The sequence below is a fragment of the Podarcis liolepis genome (genome assembly GCF_965112155.1).
Source record: "Podarcis liolepis genome assembly, chromosome: 9".
NCBI classification, from domain to species: domain Eukaryota; kingdom Metazoa; phylum Chordata; class Lepidosauria; order Squamata; family Lacertidae; genus Podarcis; species Podarcis liolepis.
This window is the reverse complement of record NC_139564.1, coordinates 73,783,694-73,801,875: the sequence shown is the minus strand read 5'-3', so window position 1 is coordinate 73,801,875 and position 18,182 is coordinate 73,783,694. Positions and strand designations below refer to the sequence as shown.

The 18,182-nt window shown below is 40.0% G+C and overlaps 1 protein-coding gene and 1 long non-coding RNA gene across 5 annotated transcripts; one reads left to right on the top strand and one right to left on the bottom strand.

Annotated features, from left to right (window-relative positions):
• Nucleotides 1-388: 388 nt before the first annotated feature.
• MSANTD1 (Myb/SANT DNA binding domain containing 1) lies at nt 389-17,877 on the bottom strand. Of its 4 annotated transcripts, none has more exons than XM_083460803.1 (5): nt 17,521-17,877; nt 15,943-16,207; nt 13,827-13,877; nt 4,427-4,711; nt 389-822 (listed from the first exon to the last, which is right to left on the bottom strand). In XM_083460803.1, exons 2-5 carry the CDS (start codon nt 16,194-16,196, stop codon nt 582-584), a joined length of 831 nt encoding a protein of 276 aa, XP_083316929.1. In that variant the 5' UTR covers nt 16,197-16,207; nt 17,521-17,877; the 3' UTR covers nt 389-581. The 4 variants fall into 4 exon arrangements, with proteins under 4 accessions (XP_083316929.1, XP_083316928.1, XP_083316927.1 ...); XM_083460802.1 differs by lacking the exon at nt 17,521-17,877 and adding an exon at nt 16,643-17,173; XM_083460801.1 differs by lacking the exon at nt 17,521-17,877 and adding an exon at nt 16,326-16,407.
• LOC310686750 lies at nt 898-2,643 on the top strand. Its single transcript, XR_014516089.1, has 3 exons — nt 898-1,386; nt 1,609-1,670; nt 1,849-2,643. It is a non-coding gene; the product is annotated as an uncharacterized lncRNA (long non-coding RNA).
• Nucleotides 17,878-18,182: the final 305 nt, after the last annotated feature.

The window sequence follows — 18,182 nt, the reverse complement described above, 5'->3', positions numbered from 1 at the left end:
AAAATAGACATGAAAAGCTACATTTAAATACGCTTCCTCTCGTAATATGTATCATGAAATTGCATTTTGATTAGTCTCCCAACAATGTTAAGTACAACTGTTTGCACACGAGGTGATTTCTCCTCTCCGCCACTGCAGAGAGTGAGGCAAATAAAATCAAACGACTTTTGTGTCTTTCCTTGCACTTTAGACAAAGTGGTCTAAGGACCTTTGATCCCTCATTTTTTCAAAGCTGCCGTGTGCTTTGAGAAGAGGACTGCATCTGCCCCTGGGAGTGAAGCAATATAACGGTGTGCTGTCATTTCCAGGGTCCCTGAACAGAAAATAGTTGGCTGCCCTAAACTGAGCATCCCAATTCGAATAAACTGTCTAGAATCTAGAAAAAAAATTCACAAAGCAAAACCACATTTTATTTCATTAAGAAACACCCAGTTGTCTAGATGGCTCACCTCCTACACTGATTAAACTCTTCATAATTACATTACAATTTTTTATTTACCTGGAAGGAAGAGGCAATCCTAGGATATGTAATTTCTGTAAAATAGATAAATATTGTATTTTCAGGAGCACTGCAAAAGAAACTAAACATTGGCTTTCGATATCATTTTCTCCAATAAATTCATCATTCTCTCTTGCAGCTGCAGGCTCTGAACTTGGATGATGTTCTGCTGGTCCAGAATCCTTCTTACTTCCCTGCAAGTTTCTTCCATTGCCCTACTCAGTTTCTTTTGTTCCTCTAGCATTGCTTCCATTAACTTTAGTTTCTTCTTTTGAAAGCTACAACTCTGCATTTTCCTTTTCTTTATGGGCCTCTCTTCAGCTCTGAAAAGCAAACATTTCGGCATTAAATCTGCTTTTGTGATCTGCTATGTTCACCTGGACTGGGCAAAAGTACATGCATTCACTTGAACTCAAGAAAAGCCTTCCATGCTGTTGGGGACCCTGGCAAAGCGAGGGAACACTCCTGTAGTTTCTCAAATTTCTCTCAAACTCATTGGGTATTCCATGCTCCCCTACAACCCAGCTGGAAGCATTCTTTGATATACCCACCTAGCACTTGGCATTGTTTTCACAGGGAATACTGTTTGACAGCACATCCCACCAACCCAAGGTCCCAAGCCACCTCCTCCTATCTGAAAATAATGCTTTATATAACATAGCCAGAGGGCTGGCTATGTTAGGCAGTATAAACAACATAGAGTCTTTGGCACCTTAAAGACTAGCAAGTATATTATGCTATATGTTTTAATAGACTACAGCCCACTTCGCTGTTATCTTCTGTTGTTAGTTGTATATGTACCTAGTGTGGAGTAAACAACACAAGGAGTGATGAGAGAAAAGAAATGCAAAAAACCAAAAACAGTCTAACTGTATTGTTTAGATCCAGTTACAGATAGGTAGCCGTGTTGGTCTGCCATAGTCAAAATAAAAAAATTCCTTCCAGTAGCACCTTAAAGACCAACTAAGTTAGTTCTTGGTATGAGCTTTCGTGTGCATGCACACTTCTTCAGAAGAAGTGTGCATGCACACGAAAGCTCATACCAAGAACTAACTTAGTTGGTCTTTAAGGTGCTACTGGAAGGAATTTTTTAATTTTGTATTGTTTAGAGTTTGGGGTGGGGTCAGTCTGGATGAAACCCTGGTTTGCCTTCCAGGCCTGCAATCCTAAGGCAGTGGCGTAGCGTGGGGGGTGCAGGGGGGGGCCCGGCCGCACCGGGCGCAACATCGGGGGGGGGGGCGCACTAATCTAGTGGAAGAGACTCGAGTGCTAAAATCCACGGGTTAGGGGGCGCAAATTACTTGCCTTGCCCCGGGTGCTGACAACCCACACTACGCCACTGTCCTAAGGGGATGTAAGGGGAAGCTTGGCAAACTAGTTCCTTTGGCGAGGTGGGCTTTTCTCCTCTGCCCCACCCAAACTGGCTGCTACATAGGTGAACAACAGCCAGAGTTGTGTGTGAGAACTGGAAGCTGGAGAGACAGAGATGTGCATGATCTGTGCCGGATCTTAAGTTGTGACTAGTGGAGGAACAAGATCTGTTGGGGTGTTAATACTACTAACCCATCTTATGCTCAGGTTGTATATATGTGTAAATGAAACCACATATCCTAAACACACCACCACTGACCTTCATTCTCAGGAAACTGAACCCTGGAAAAAGCACTGTGAACACCTGGAGTCTGTCACTGCATAGAGATTGTGGTGGAACATAGCAGTATCTTTCAATGAAAAACTTTGCATATTTAAAATAATTTATAATAGAAGAGTACTAGGGGTCTAAAAGGATCTAGGTGTCTTAGTAGACCACATGCTTAACATGAGTCAACAGTGTAATGCAACAGCAAAAAAGCTAATGCTATTCTAGGCTGCATCAACAGAAGTCTAGTGTCCAGGTCAAGGGAAGTAAAAGTACCACCCTACTCTGCCTTGGTCAGACACCACTTGGAATACTGTGTCCAGTTCTGGGCACCACAATTTAAGAAGGATATGTTGACCTGCTAGAACATGGGTAGGCAAACTAAGGCCCGGGGCCGGATCCGGCCCAATCGCCTTCCAAATCTGGCCCATATACGGTCTGGGAATCAGTGTGTTTTTACATGAGTAGAATGTGTCCTTTTATTTAAAATGCATCTCTGGGTTATTTGTGGGGTATAGGAATTTGTTCTCCCCCCCTCAAAAAAAAATATAGTCCGGCCCCCCACAACGTCTGAGGTACAGTGGACCAACCACCTCCTGAAAAGGTTTCCTGACCCCTGTGCTAGAATATGTGCAGAGGAGGGTAACCAAGATGATCCAGAGTTTGGAAACCAACCCTTTTGAGGAATGGTTGAGGGAGCCTGGAGAAAGGGAGACTGAGAGGAGATATGATAGCCATCTTCAAATATCTCACGGGCTGCCACATGGAAGATGGAGAAAGCTTGTTTTCTTCTGCTCTGGGGGTAGGATCTGAATCAATGGCTACAAGTTGCAAGAAATGAGATTCCGACTAAACATTAGGAAGAACTTTCTGACAGTAAGAGCTGTTCAACAGTGGAACGGACTGCCTTGGGAGGTGGTGAGATTCCTGCGTTGCAGGGGGCTGGACAAGATAACCCTTGGGGTCTCTTCCAACTCTATAATTATATGGTTCTATGATTCTTAGGGTAGATGTAGATCAGCATGTCAATCATGACAAGCTGTTCATTTGAAACCTTCATCACATGATGACTGAAAATATTCCTTTGACCTCTGTCATTCCTTTCATTTCCAGTTTAAATAGACTGAAATGCTCTCAGAAATCCTAGAACGGAATTAGGTAGCAAGTGCCCTCTTTAAAAAACAAAAGATAATTGCCCCCTCCCTGCCCAAGTCTAGTTAGTGCTCAAATGCATACAGAAGCTTTATGCTCCATTGACTTGCACACCAAAAGGTTTTATTGTCAATGAGCAATTGAAGGGTTAAAGTAAAATCATTACACACATGCATATTGTGAATAGATATTATTCATTTCCTTTGGAAACTAAAGGGTGACAACAATAATTATCTGAGCATGCACAAACGTGAAGGAATTTGGTTGCTTAGTCAGGCGAACCATGACTAAGGTGCAAGTTAATATCAAGTAACTCATAATCTTGGTTTGAATTATGATTATTATTTTTTAAGGATAAAAGTCATGGTTTGTTATAAGTTTGAGAATTATGATTTCTGTCCAGTGAGTTCTATCTAGTGAAAGATAGAACTCAAAATAAGTCACTTTACGAGTTTTGTCAGGGTCACTAGTCTTGACATTCATGGTCAAAATACCCCTTGAGTCTTGCTAGCTGGACTACCTTTTTAATTACTTACTACATTTACAGTATATGTTGTCTTTGTGTCAATGCACTCAAGGCAACTCACAGTTTAAAACAATGGCTTACAAGTAACTCAATGCAATACAAAAAGGAACAGACAGTGAGGGAAGAGAAAAATAAGCCTGTGGTGGTTTTAGGAGGGGAGGATCAGATGGCGGTTGGGTCCAATTGATGGGGGAGACCTCACTGTATCACTTCTCCCCTGATACAGCAAGAGTTGCTGATGGAGATGGTCTGGAATCCCACAAAACAGAGTCTATAATTTTTCACATTGAAAGACAGCAACCCTTTGCATACATCTGACTTAAACTATAACTACTACTAGACCCTTCTTGAAGCTACCAGCATGAGTTTGACCAAACTGCGGGAGGCAGTGGAAGACAGGGATGCCTGGCGTGCTCTGGTCCATGGGGTCACGAAGAGTCGGACACGACTAAACGACTAAACAGCAACAAGACCCTTCACAGCTGAAGAAAACAGAGCCCCTGAAGCCCCCAAATTAAGTGGTCCTTAAAGAAATAGATTTTTGCAGCTTTATCCTATATCCCACATAGGGCCCAGTATGTACAATATCAAAGTAATATATAACTGTTACCTTAACTTATAAGAAAGTAAGCTGGAAGAGCTCTCAGAATGCTCATCTTCAAAAAATTCTTCTCTCCCTTCATATGTGAACTGGTTATAAGGCAAATAGAGTGGAGTAGACTTTGCAGATGGAGACTGTGATGCCTCAGTCTGGGATGTTGAAGGACCTGGCAGCTGACTGTCATGCATTTTCACATCATTGTGCTCTGACACTTTAGAGAGTATTCTATCAATGGTTTTAAAGTAAGGCCAATCAGGTGCAAGCGTTTCACTATCAGTCATACATTTTAATTTCCTGCAATGAAAGAAATAATCATGAAAACTCAAGATAGTAATTTCATGCAGGTTTCAAAAATTCTACTATAAAAATATGTGTGTGTGTTCGGAGGGATGTAAGTTGAGCTGTTAATATGTGCACATGATAATCTGTTCATTAATTGTGCACATTTCCTGGTCAGTATACATAATCTCCAAAAGGTCCTAAGGAATGTGCATATCTCAAATGCATTTGGCACATCATCCAACTGGCCTTGGAGAATGTGCATATCTCAACTGATTAATTGACTTCCAACTGAATTCCCATTCAAGCAAACCAAATACTTATTTCCATTTCTGACTCCAAACTTTTGAAAGAGGCAACGATTTCTAGAAATTGTCAGTTCTGCTGAAGAGGCCAGAAAAGAACACTTTGACAGAAAATGCTATTCAAGGACACAAGTGTCTGAAGAAGGGTCACTCCCATCATTTTCCAACCTGGGCCTTAAGGTCCATGGGAGATAAACTGCTGTAATTCTATCAACAACTATGGTTAATAGCCTGACAGCATGGCGCAGGACCTCCTTGCTTTCCGGTTGTTAAATGAAAAAATACAATTGTCCTCCACATTAGAAGCTTTTTGGTATTATGAAACACCTTCAGATGTTTGGGGCCAGCTGAACTAATGAATTCTCTTTTTACTGTTATACTGGTTGTTTTTTATGAGACGTAGTGGTTTTATATTATGTTCCATAGTCTTTTAATATAATACTGTGTATTGTCCTGTGAACCTTCTGGTTGAAGGGTGGATTCTAAAAACAATAAATAAACAATTTAGCATAAATTTTCTAAGGCAGCATGGTGGACTAGCACAAGTCCCCATGACTTGATCAGTGGGCTGAAGTGTATTCATACACTTTATTATTCCTCTTTATTTAATTGAGGAATTTAGAGCACACCCTTATTTTAAAAATAAATCTCAGAGCAGGTCGCACTATAAACATCATAAACAATAAGACCAAACAGATCAACTTCTGTATAACACAATAAAAAGATTAGGACATCCATAAGGAAAGGCCACCTCTACCTAAGCAAAAGCCGGAGTGAATAGATGATCAGAAGAATCTTTATTTGCATCAGCCACTAGCTATAGCAATAAAATAAAATGTACGGAAGACGGAGGTTAATGCTTAGCTATACAAAATACGTTTTGGAGGTTTCCATCAATAATCAAGTAATAGATCTTATTCTAATTGCCCCTGCTAATTTTTTTTTTTTTTTTTGCAGTTTTTGCTGTCACCTGATCATTTTGATCTGCTAGAAAAAAGGACACAGTAGCAAAGGTTGAGTGACCAGGCATGGACAATAGTAGAGGGGTAATAACCTCACTCCTCAACACTTTAGAAAGAGTGCAAGCCAGAAGCACACGAGCCACTGACTCAATACTGCCACCTCCACTGGGACATAATTGTTTCTCCAGCGGAATTTTTTGAAATCGACCCTCAAGTACAGCCAAAGGCAGTATATTCAATCTTGCAAAAGTGGAAGCGCATCTGTAATTTTGGAATTATTAAATTTTGCAAATATTGTGCCCAAGTGCCAAAATGACTAGGTGGAAAATAATCATACCAAGGACAAAATTTCCTTATTGTGCCTAATTATTCTGTCACTCGATATCATATAGGTGCTGTCTAATTAAGTTATTTGCTTTACAGAAGCCCAGTGTTAATAACTGTTGTGGTGATAAACCAGAAAAGTAAAGCTTTTGGTTGACAATTTTAGTCCAAGCGCTCTCATGGCAATCTTGCAATACTAAGGGTTGTATACCAGTGGGGTTTAAATTTAGATGAAGCCAATAATTAAATCTTACAGCAAATCTGTAATTCAACAGAGGGGAGATTAGCCTCCAAGTGCAATGAAGCATTTGGAACACAGGATGAAACAGAAAAAAATTGCCTTAGGAGCTTAGATTGAACAGCTTCTGTAGATCCAAGGTGAGCACCTGTCCAAATCTGAGCCCCAAAAATAACTGTGCTATGGGTTTAGCTTTAAACATCTCAAGTGCTGATGGTATGTGATTGCCACCTTTTGTATGGAAAAGCATGTCAGAATTTTGGCGCTTTGAAACACTTTTTCCTTTGCATATTTCTGATGTGCTCCCCATGACCCTGTTGGCTGAATAATAAGGCCGAGGTATTTAAAGACTAGGTGTATGTTTACCAGGCATAAAAAAGAACCAGTCTAATGTGAAAGCAATTCTTCCCCTACTTCAGTTACAGATCCACATTTCATGACCCTAAATTAGTTTTTTCTGGAGACACCCCATACTCATAATTATCTGCATTGTTCTCTGACCAAGTGCCCAGTTATCTGCTTTTTCCATCGAGGAGGCTTTCAAGATTGCGTGTGAGATGAAGACATCCTGCATTTAGCAAGAAATACACAGATCCAAACAAAACCAAAGCGATGATACTGAAGAATGACAGAATTAAGTGCTTGAAATAATAGTGAGGAAATATCCTTCATAGCCTATATCATTTATGTTAGGAACAGCATAATTTAGTCTTCTCAGAGAAGTCTTCATGAAGAAGTCAATCACTAATGACCAGGAAAAAAATGGCAATGGGATAAAGGCTGAAACTTTGGCTTGTTTGGGTGATATTCAATTAAGTTTTACTCAGAGAAGAGCCACTGAAATTAATGGACCTAACTTAGCCAAGGTCATTGGAATTTCAGTGGATCTACTCTGAGTAAAACTTAGTGAATCCCACTTTTTAAAACCACTATGGAAATAAAATTTAACTTTTACAGCTTGGTTTTGTGTATCCACCACTCATGCCAGTTACCAAGTTAATGCTTCCACTCACTAGAAAAATTGTCCCTGAAGACATTTATGTAAGTTACCCTTGACAGAGCTGGAGAAGAACTGAACACTCTTGCACAATTAGTGTTGCCAAGAATTATTTTCTCTGTTTTGGGCAGCTTCCTCTGTCTTTAGCAGCTGCATCACACACAAAACATGAGCAGGTGAACCTCTACCCATCACTTACAATAGACTTCTGTGCACTTCTACTCAGAAAAGTCTCAGTGAGTTCAATGGGACTTACTTCCAAGTGAGAGAGTATTGGGATGTTTCCTTAGGCTGTAGTCCTACATATTATCTAGTCAGTATGTCTGCTTACTAAGGAGTGCTTTGCATTGCAAGTTCCTGCCGCCAGGAAGCTGTTGAAGTTTCTGGAGCCATGTCACACACACACCCCCCCCGGAAAAATTCCCGTAAAAATCTGGTAAGCTTGGACATAGTTACACATCAAAAAAGGGAGATGGAGAATTAGGGGAGAAGAGAGACAGCAGAGGAGAAAGTAGGAAAACAAGCTGAAATATACTCAGAGTCGCAAAGTGATTTCATGCTCTTTATTCAGCTCATAGTGGTGAGGAGGAATGAATGAAAGTCCCCTCAAAGTATCTGCTTTATATACATTATTTACACAATGGGCTGCACATGATTGGCTAATTCTGGAATTCTACTGTAAGCCAATCAGGTTGTGGATTCACTTATATCTGGAGCATTATTGGGTGGTTCCTGCCAACCAATCATACTGCTGCATTGTTCTAGTACCAATCAGACTGCTGCATTCTGAATCCTATTTTTCTAGGACCAATCAGACTGCTGCAGTTTGGATCCTATTGTTCTAGGACCAATCAGACTGCTGCAGGTTGGATCCTATTCAACTCAGTACATAACACAAGCTCAAAAGAGCGCAATAAAGAATAGTTTTGAATAAACAAGATAATTTTGGATCTAAAGATGTGAGGGTGAATGGAGCAACATATTTTACTCCTTGTAGATTTGCACCAAATCTGCAATGGTCATCAAATTACCAACAGCAAAATAGTTAAGGATTTTAACTACAAAATATTACATGATATGTTTCAGAGGATATGTGCCAAATTAGGGTGTAGAATCTGCATGGAAATCTATTGTATTGACTGTAGATGTATTTATCTAAACGCTGTATTAAATATTTTGGTTATTAAACAGGCAATTTAGATAAATGAGGCTGGCCTATAGAACTTCACATCCTCATTTAGTAACACTGTAACATTCACACAGTCATCATTTGATGACTGCAGCATCAACAGATAACTTATCAAGTAGTAAAGGTAAAGGAACCCCTGACCGTTAGGTCCAGTCACGGGTGACTCTGAGATTCCAGCGCTCATCTCGCTTTATTGGCCAAGGAAGCCGGTGTACAGCTTCCGGGTTATGTGGCCAGCATGACTAAGCCACTTCTGGTACTATCAAGTAGTAGTACTGCTCTATTCTCCCTGAGTCAGATCACACCTAGAGTTGTGTGCCTAGTTATGTGTGCCACAATTCAAGAAGGGTATTGACAAGCTGGAACATATGCAGAGGAGGGCGACCAAGATAATCAAAGGTCTGGAAACCAAGCCTTATGAAGAACGGTTGATAAGAAGAGACTGAAAGGAGATACGTTAGCCAGCTTCAAATATCTAAAGGGCTGTCACATGGAGGATGCAGCAAGCTTGTTTTTTCCTGCTCTGAAGCGTAGGACCCATACCAATGGATTCAAGTTACAAGAAAGGAGATTCTAAGCAAACATCAGGAAGAACTTTCAGGTAGTTTGACAGTGTTCCACTGTTTGACAGTGGAACACACACCTTTGAGAGGTGGCGGACTCTCCTTCCTTGGAGTTTTTTTAGTTGCAATTCCTACATTGCATAGGATTGGACTGCATGACCCTGGAGTCCCCTACAATTCTCTGATTCTAGGATATGTGACGAAGCCATCAAAAAAACTAAGAAGACCAACAGTACTCTAAGCAATGGGGACCATTTTGCCTAGCAGATTGCTTCCCCCAGTACAGACCAAGCCCTTCTGATGAAATCCTAGTAATCGTCTAAGGACCAGTGGATTGTCCCTTGGTGACAGCAGACAAGCAGACCTCTTTGGTGGCAGCACTGGTCCTTAGGAATGACCTCCCTCAGGTGGGTTGAGAGGGAGACACAGCAACCAGCTTTAAGCACCTCTTAAAGTCATATATTTTTGCACAAGTTTTCCTAGACACTGATTCTCAGTTTTTATTTTTTTTTGTTTGTGTACTGCTCCATTTTACCTACATTATACGGCTCTGCTCTTTTTATTTAGCTTTTAAGAAGTCTTATTTGAATGCTGTTATTGTATTTTATTCCGCTTTTAAGCTAAATAAGTCCTATTTGAATGCTGTTATTGTATTCTTATATGAATTTTATTATTTTTCTGGTTATACTTTATGTAAACTGCTCAGAAATTTCTTTTTATACTGAGCAGTATATGAAATGTATGATTAAATAACATTTCAATAACTACAAGTAACTTGAGTTCCCACACTCAGTTGTGAGTATTCAAGTCTTGAGTAACAAAGCAATGTTACATGCACGTGTGAACTCTAAGAATCCTATGTGAATCCTAGGGTCCTAGGCTTTACACCTGCCATTTCATATATAGTTGATGCTTTTCAAAGTACCAAGTGCAATAAATAAATAAATAAATAAATAAATAAATAAATAAATGTATATACACATTCCAGTTTCTTTCCATTCAAAATATAGCATTTCTCTCTCTTGGATTCTCTTTTTATTATTGTGGTATTTTGTTTGCTAATACTCTACTTGACCTGCTGAATGAAAACAAGATTAATCTCTTGAGGCTTGTAAAAAAGCTTTCAAAATAAATTATAAATAACATTGCTCATGTGCCAATCGGTGGCTAAAGGGGAGAGAGGAGCAAAAGTGCAGTACTTAAGTTGTGTCTCTGCTATGAATGAATTATTCAAATAGAACAGAAAACTGGTAAAATATTCAAATGCAACTTTCTGAAGCAATTTGAGTGAGTTCTCTCTCTCCAATTACGACATCAAAGAATCCACACTGAAAAGCATAGCAAGGATCCAGATAGTGAACTCCTGCACCCAGTGATGTTTTTGATGTTTAAGAAAATATAAATCACATTTTATGAAGTTTGGAAATTAGATATATAAGGATGCTTTATACAGAGCTTTTGAAGGGGTGAAAAATGAAGTGCCAGTACAAAATGGTTGCCATGGGCAAGCAAAGAAAGAGGTGATGATACTCCATTCCAGTGAGTTCCATCCCTAAAAAAAGGACCTCTTGAGGGGAGTGACACCTCTTTCCCTTTCCCACCTCCTGTGCTGTACAACCTAGCGCTAGAGGGCTCAGATTTGGGGCTGGTTGTCAGTCTTGAACCTGAGCATTTTATTGCTCCATAGCAGGATAAAGGATTATCAGAAGGTGGCGAAAGGGAAATAAAATACTTCTCAGTATCCTTGTAAATAGAGCAGAGAGTAGAAATGTGAAGAGTGGGGGACAACAAATAAGATTGGGGTCAAATGGTTCCTGGTTTTCTTTTTCCCTCTGGTTTTATTTCTTTTTCCCAGTGGAAAAAGTTGGAAAGTTGGAAATCTGGAGGGATTTGTAATCTTATTTTATCTTTTCGAATAATGGACAAAAGGTGTTTTTTTTTTAAAAAAAAGAACAAAATTGTTTTAGATACCTTTTACTTCTACAAAACGGGTTCTAATAACAAGGGTTTCTAGTAACATTGTCAAATAATATATAGTACTAGGTAATTTAAATACCCATATACTATAGACTGCTCCTCCATAAACAACAACGTATATGTCAGTTTCACATGTGATCATTCTATCCATTTTCTCAATTAACGTGTAATTTCTTCCCCCAAAGTTCCAAACAAAATTCTTACTGATGAAAGCACTGATGGGGTATTTAATAAGATATTATCTTTTTTAAAAAACAATCCAAGTCATCACTCCAAGCAGCTAGAGAGCTGCTGCCTCTGTTTGCACTACACACATTCAAAATAGGGCGCAAATTCCTCTGGAACAAAGAGATGCAAGGATGTTGCTGTCCCTCCCAGGGATAAAGTAAGGAGAAAACATGGCTGCCTCCATTTGCAGCCTCTAACACCTTACTTGTAAATATATACATTTGTAAAATTTAATTAAAAGTAACCTCCAGACCACCTTGTCAAATGTGTTCAAGGGCGGATTCTGGAAGATAAATATATTCCTATATACACGTTAATCCAGAAGGTGTGGGTCAGGTGGGCTGCACTGGAATGTGTACTGAGAAAATTCCTCAAGCTTCCTTAAGGTGCTTGCTACTCCATCTCTAACCCTAGATATACCATATTTTTCCGTGTATAAGACTAGGTTTTTCCCCTTAAAAAGAATGTAAAAAATTAGGGGGAGATACATCTCTCCCCCCATTTTCTTAAATCTAAGTCCCCCAAAATAGGGGGCATCTTATACATGGGGGCATCTTATAGATGGAAAAATACGGTATTTGCTGCTGTGCTATACTGGGGCTTATATATCACTCCCCATTTACTCAGGGGTTGCGTTACTAGGCACCACATGTGTCAGTCGGACGTGCATAAGTCCGCCCCGCCCCCTTGCCGTGCCAAAATGGTGTGCGCATCAGTGGTCGCACATGTGCCCATCGCATGCAAATGGGGATTTGCCTGTTCAGTATACCACTTTTTGACCAAAAGGTCTCCAAAGCAGTGGAAAACATATCAACATGAAAGGAAAATGCCATAGATAAATCAAAATAATACAAAAGACCCATAAATCACACTGGATATGTGTTAGGAACTCCAGCTACCCCTGCAGCAAGAAACAAAAAAGCACCAATCCAGACACCCCTCTCTCTAGCACACCTTGGGTGTCTCTCCTGCCTCTCACACAGGTTCCACTAACAGAAACCACTTCTGTTTCGTACTGCAGCCAACCAGCCAACAAAATACTCATTAACTCCACATTACAATAACCAGAGTCTAGAGAGAAAAGCCCAGCATGGAAGGTTGGGTGATGGGCAAGATCCACAAGAACAGGCTCACATGATGGAGTGTGGAGCAACTCTTCTCCCTCTCCTAACATCTCCACCAGCTGATAATTAACATTCCATACAACTCAACACTTTTACACAAGGGCCTAGGTTTTATTTCATTTTTAAGTTGGCAAAATAAAACTCAAAAGGGGCATGGCACCCTCTGGGGTCATGCTGTTAAGGTTGCTCCACCGCATCATGTCAGCTGGCTGCTTTACAACCTCGGCCCTCCAGATGCTTTGAGACCACAATTCCCAGCATCCCTGGCCACTGGTCCTGCTAGCTAGGGATCATGGGAGTTGTAGGCCAAAAAACATCTGGAGGGCCGAGGTTGAGGAAGCCTGTTTTACAGCTGAGTAGGTCCAATCCTGAAGAGCGTCACAGCTACCCAGAACACCCTCACTGCCTCGCCAAGGAGCTGGTCTTTGCCGCAGGTGCTTCTCAACTAGGCAAGCAAGGTTACTGGGTGGTGGAAGGTCATTTGTAATTATTTTGCTTGAATAAACTGAGGCACTTACCATATTTTTTGCACCATAACACTCACTTTTTTCCTCCTAAAAAGTAAGGGGAAATGTCTGTGCGTGTTATGGAGGGAATGCCTACGGGTGGCATGCCTATGGATTTTCCTCCTCTAAAAACTACGTGCGTGTTATGGTCTGGTGCGTGTTATAGAGCGAAAAATACGGTATATGTTTAAATTTAATAAGTAGAGCAAAACAATGCCCTTTTCAATTACAGGGTCAAAGTGACCACAACTGAAAACCTGATGATGATTCTTCCCCCCTCTCTCACAGTCCTCCTAAAACAAAACTTGAAATAACAGTGGATCCTGATTATTATTATTATTATTAATTATTAGAATTATATACCAAATCCTTCCCAGCCGCTCCGCAATTCATGCTACCTGTTCAAGAAGAGAGTCTGAGGGCGGGAGGTGGCCTCTCACTTTCTCTATCCACAATGAACCACAACAGAAAATCAAAGTGCAGCAGAATTCTTACACAGTTATATGTTGCACGTGGGCTTATTGCAGGATCTACAGCATATTTCTAATACCTAGTTTTCTCTGGTTTATCTATAAAAAAAGTTGAACTATGTAAATCTTAAGCACTTAGCTCAAGTATTAATTGAGAGTGTGGGATGACTCCTCACCCAAGCAAGGACCTTCCCTCGTGTGACGCTGCCTAACCAGTAAGAGGGACGATTTATTGCCTGATACTCACCACTTGACTCCTCTTGCATCACTGCTTGGTTCTTCAATTATATGCATGCATCTGGTTGTAAAATTAAACGTTACAAATGCTAACAAGTGTTACAAATGTCCTGTTTATCACTTTTAAAAATTCCATGCATACTTGATAGTGCTTTTTGGCGATATTTGTGAACATGGAAAAGAGGAAGCACTAAAAGTGGTATTTTCCATAAGTATCTCTCGGGAAGAGGCCCATCTAGATCACTCCATTTTGTAAACAGCATGATGAATAATAATTGATATTTCCACCTTCTCTTGTGAACTAGAACAGTCTCAGCCACAGCTGAATGCAATAAGGCGGTGGAGGAAGAAACTGCAATTCCCCTAGTAATCTCTACCTTTGGACTATAGAAGGCTTTGTAGAATCTTAGCTATTGGACTGAAGCAGAACATTTCAGCTTTCTTGGAAATTAATTAAGGTATTGCTGTATGTGTCGAGATTATCATTCATATACACAGAGCCGTAATATTTAAACTTGAATGTTCAGTCTGCTAATATTTTAGATGAGTTTGTTTTTAGCATAGTTTAAGTTTATGAGCAAAATAAATAGAGTGATTTAAACACACTATGATGTTCTCAATTCCAGTTATATTCTGGGTCCCGTCCCAGTAGTTAAGGTACTGTATGTCATGGTCAGAGGGCAGTGTCAACGCTCCCAGTATTTACTTTCAAAACATTTTAGTATATTTCTTTAAAATATGGATTATATGTGTGTGAGAGATAGTGTTTGTTGATATATTTCTATGCATACACATTCCTGTGTTGTGTGAGAGAAAGACATGGAGCATTTTCACCTCTTTTTCCTTTATGCTTTGGGGGCCATCTCAAATTATGAGCCAAGGGTCGGCCTTCAGACTAAAAACTTCAGCCCACGTTTTCTGGATTTCTCACTCTCTTGTCAGACTAAGAGCACAAACTACTGTATCTGTTTCAGAGTGTACCTCTGTAAATGATACTGGTGCCATCCTGCAAGGTGATATGTAAGTGAAAACATATCATTTTGAGAATATTCACCATTTCATGCAAAACACATATAATAACTTAAGAGGTCACCATCTTAAGATGATCTAGCCAAAAGTGAAAATGAAGACACAAATTTATAAATGCTAATAGGGAGTTGTAGATTGCACAGCATATGGTTTAAATATAAAAATGATGTTTTAACCTAACCCACCCAGGCCCAAAAAGCCCCAAAACAAGCAGACTTAACATGGATGCCTGTGACTTTTTTTAAATCGCTATTTTTCTGCACTGAAAAGAGCTTAAATAAAGGAATCATGTATTTCAGATTGATGAATTATAGCTAACCTCCAACAGATCCATATTAGAGATTACATGTTGTTGCAAATTAGAACATAGCTAAAAGCAGATTTGGTAGTTCATGTCACATAGAAACAGGAAAATGCTTTTCAACACCATGCAAATATTTTTCTGTCCCTAGGCTGCAAATATTTCATTTTCCTAAGCCAACTTCCTCTCCTGATGGGCTCTAACTACTTCATTATCTCATTTCAGATACCTCAGTTTCCTCCCCCAGCTGGAACAGTGTTTACAGTGTGCACTGATTTCTGTCTGCAAATGTAATTGTTCCTTTGCTAATGCTAGCTACAATTATAGCAACGTGTGTCACTCAGTGGTGAGGCATGCAGTTATTTTAGTCCTCCGGAGGGTAACTTCCTCAGTCTGCGATGGCAAAATTTAGAGATTTTTTAACAATAATTATTTTATTTAAATTGTATTTAGTTTTTACATTTGAGAAGACCAGCTCAAAATTGATCTAAGCTGTGCCATTTTAATGTGCACGTGAAAGCTAAAATAAAAACATAAACAACAATAATTCATACTATCTTTTGCATCCCCTTGTTTCATAAAAACAGCAATTAACAAAAACCACCACCAAAGTTATGCTACCATTTGAAAGCAGTAAGGAGAAAAATTAGGAATGTTAAGAGTGATTTTTAAGAGCCCTATGAACAACCTTTAATCTTTCATCTGTGGTTTCTCTTTACAATATATTTTCAGAAAGGCAAAGAGCCTGATTAAGATCTAGAAATCTCTCAAATAAAAGGAATTAACTGAAGCTTACCTGTACTGGAATGTCATGTTTGTAATTTTTATCTTTATTTCTTCTCCATGTCGAATTTCTCCAGTCATTTCAAAGAGTTTGTTAGCCATTTTCTCATAAACTTTGGCATTCCTTTTAGTTTGTTTCAATTCATCAAAAAATTCTTCCCAAACCAGCATTAAGCCCCTCATTTCTGCATCAGTCCAGTTCCTGGCCCTTCTGTGCTTCTCAGTCTGAGAAGAAACAATATAACTGGGAATTTCTGCAGCAGCCATTCCTGATTGACCTAAAAGGGTTTTAAAAGAGAACACTTAATATAGATTTCAGTTTTTAGTTTAGGATTTTGCAGTGCAAGGCATGCATATGAAGCTACAGGATTTGAATGACAACAGAACACATGAAACCTCTTTGCAACAGCTTGAAGCTTGAGTGCACAAAATGGGGCCTACATCTGACAGGCAGGAATTTAGTTAAAAGCTTTTAAACAGAGAAACGTCATTTTGATGTCACGTTTCCATAGCAACAGAGCAACTGCATAAGCTACAACAACAAAAACCTTTTAACTGAAAGCCAAAGAATCAGGACAAAGTTGACAGGCCATCAATATTAAAGCTTTTAAACACTTTAGGTTTAACAAAAACAACAACAACAAAAAGATCTATGCAGCCTTTGAGAAGCTACTTTTAAGTTTTTACTTGTTTTTAGATTTTCCCCCCCTTACCTTTTAGGCAATCTGCTGCAAGCAGGGGGTCATGGCTGTCTGAATGAGCTTTTAAGTTGTGCCTTGACAGATTCACGAGGATGAGGGAAAGACATGTACACAAAAAAGACCCCTTTACAACAATTGTGTCTAAAAAGTCTCACACCTTTGTGGAAGCACAGTTAGCATCTGAAGTATATAACAGCAGCACTGAAAACAGTTAAGCAGCTAAAATGGTGCCAGATTCCTATTTCAGGAACATGCACACAGATTTGTGTTTACATATGTGTGCGCAAGGGAGAGAGAGCCAGAGGCCGATTTGGGCTCCAAAATGCTTGTCTGCTGCTAGGCAAACCCATCCAGCAGCCCTGTCAGCATGAATTTGCCTTTTGTAGGTTCAAATTACCACATATGTATTTGCAATCCGAACAATTTCAATGCTGTTTGGAGTCTTTTATTCAGCCGTGTGCTGCAGCCTCAGGACTGCAGCGGAGGCATTTTAAATCTGCCTTATGGTGAACCCATAAAGATTATTTACTGTGCAAAAGCAACTGGGAATGGGGAGAACGGCACGAGGATTAAAAACTCTAAATAAATTGCTGTTTTTATGTGGTAGTTTTCTTCATATAGGAGGCTAGATCTTGCTCCCTGTTATATTAGCAACGCAGCATCTCATTTCCCAAAGCACCATTCCAGAGCCTGCGCTGTGGCAAACATGATGGACTCAGCTCTGGCGTTAAGGTCCAGGCACTTTATCCAGTGAAGCAATGCTGACGGCTAATGCACAGCGCATTAATTCTCTGTATTAGAAAGGAAACTACTGTTCACATTTTAAAAGATAGCAGTGGGAAGAAAAAAAAATGTGTGTGTGTGTTCATTTTTAAGACAGCAATACAGACCTCGCTGCTGGGCGTTTCCTAGAGATTAATGGCAAGCAGAAAATAATGTACTCCATAGGCTGTTGATCCCCAGGAAAGGTTCTCACGTGCTTTAGTCAACACTTAAGTATCCTATACACTAATTACACGCTCAATCTGAACAAGCTGGAAAGCCCAGGATCCTGAAGGAAGGGGAGGTCGCAAAATGCCTTTTTCAAGGCACAGACCTCCTGTCCTGTTCTATTCCTTGTTAATGGCTTTCCCCCCTTCACTGCAGCGCTTTAATGTAAGGAAGTCAGAATTAGGATTCCCTAGAGAAAAAGGTTTAAATGCTGTTCGAATAAAGAACACAATGAACTTTATTGATGAGTCACAGGTTCCTATCTGGCACTTTGGAGCAGCTACTGTCAGTGGTCCTGTGCAGAACAACCCTTTCAAGGCTGGCAAAGTGCACTGTATGCTGGCTTGTGTGTGTGTGTGTGTGTGTGTGTGTGCGCGCGCGCATATCATGGAGACCCAGTTGGGAGGCATCATGTGACCAGGTGACAGATGGCAGCCAAGAGGCGGATTAACTAGAAGCAGGGTCTCCTTTTCATTCTGTGTGTGCATTTCAGACTTTCCAAGCGTTGCCTCGGGAAGCACCAATGTTAACATCCAAATTTAACTGTGGCTGGCTTGGAGAA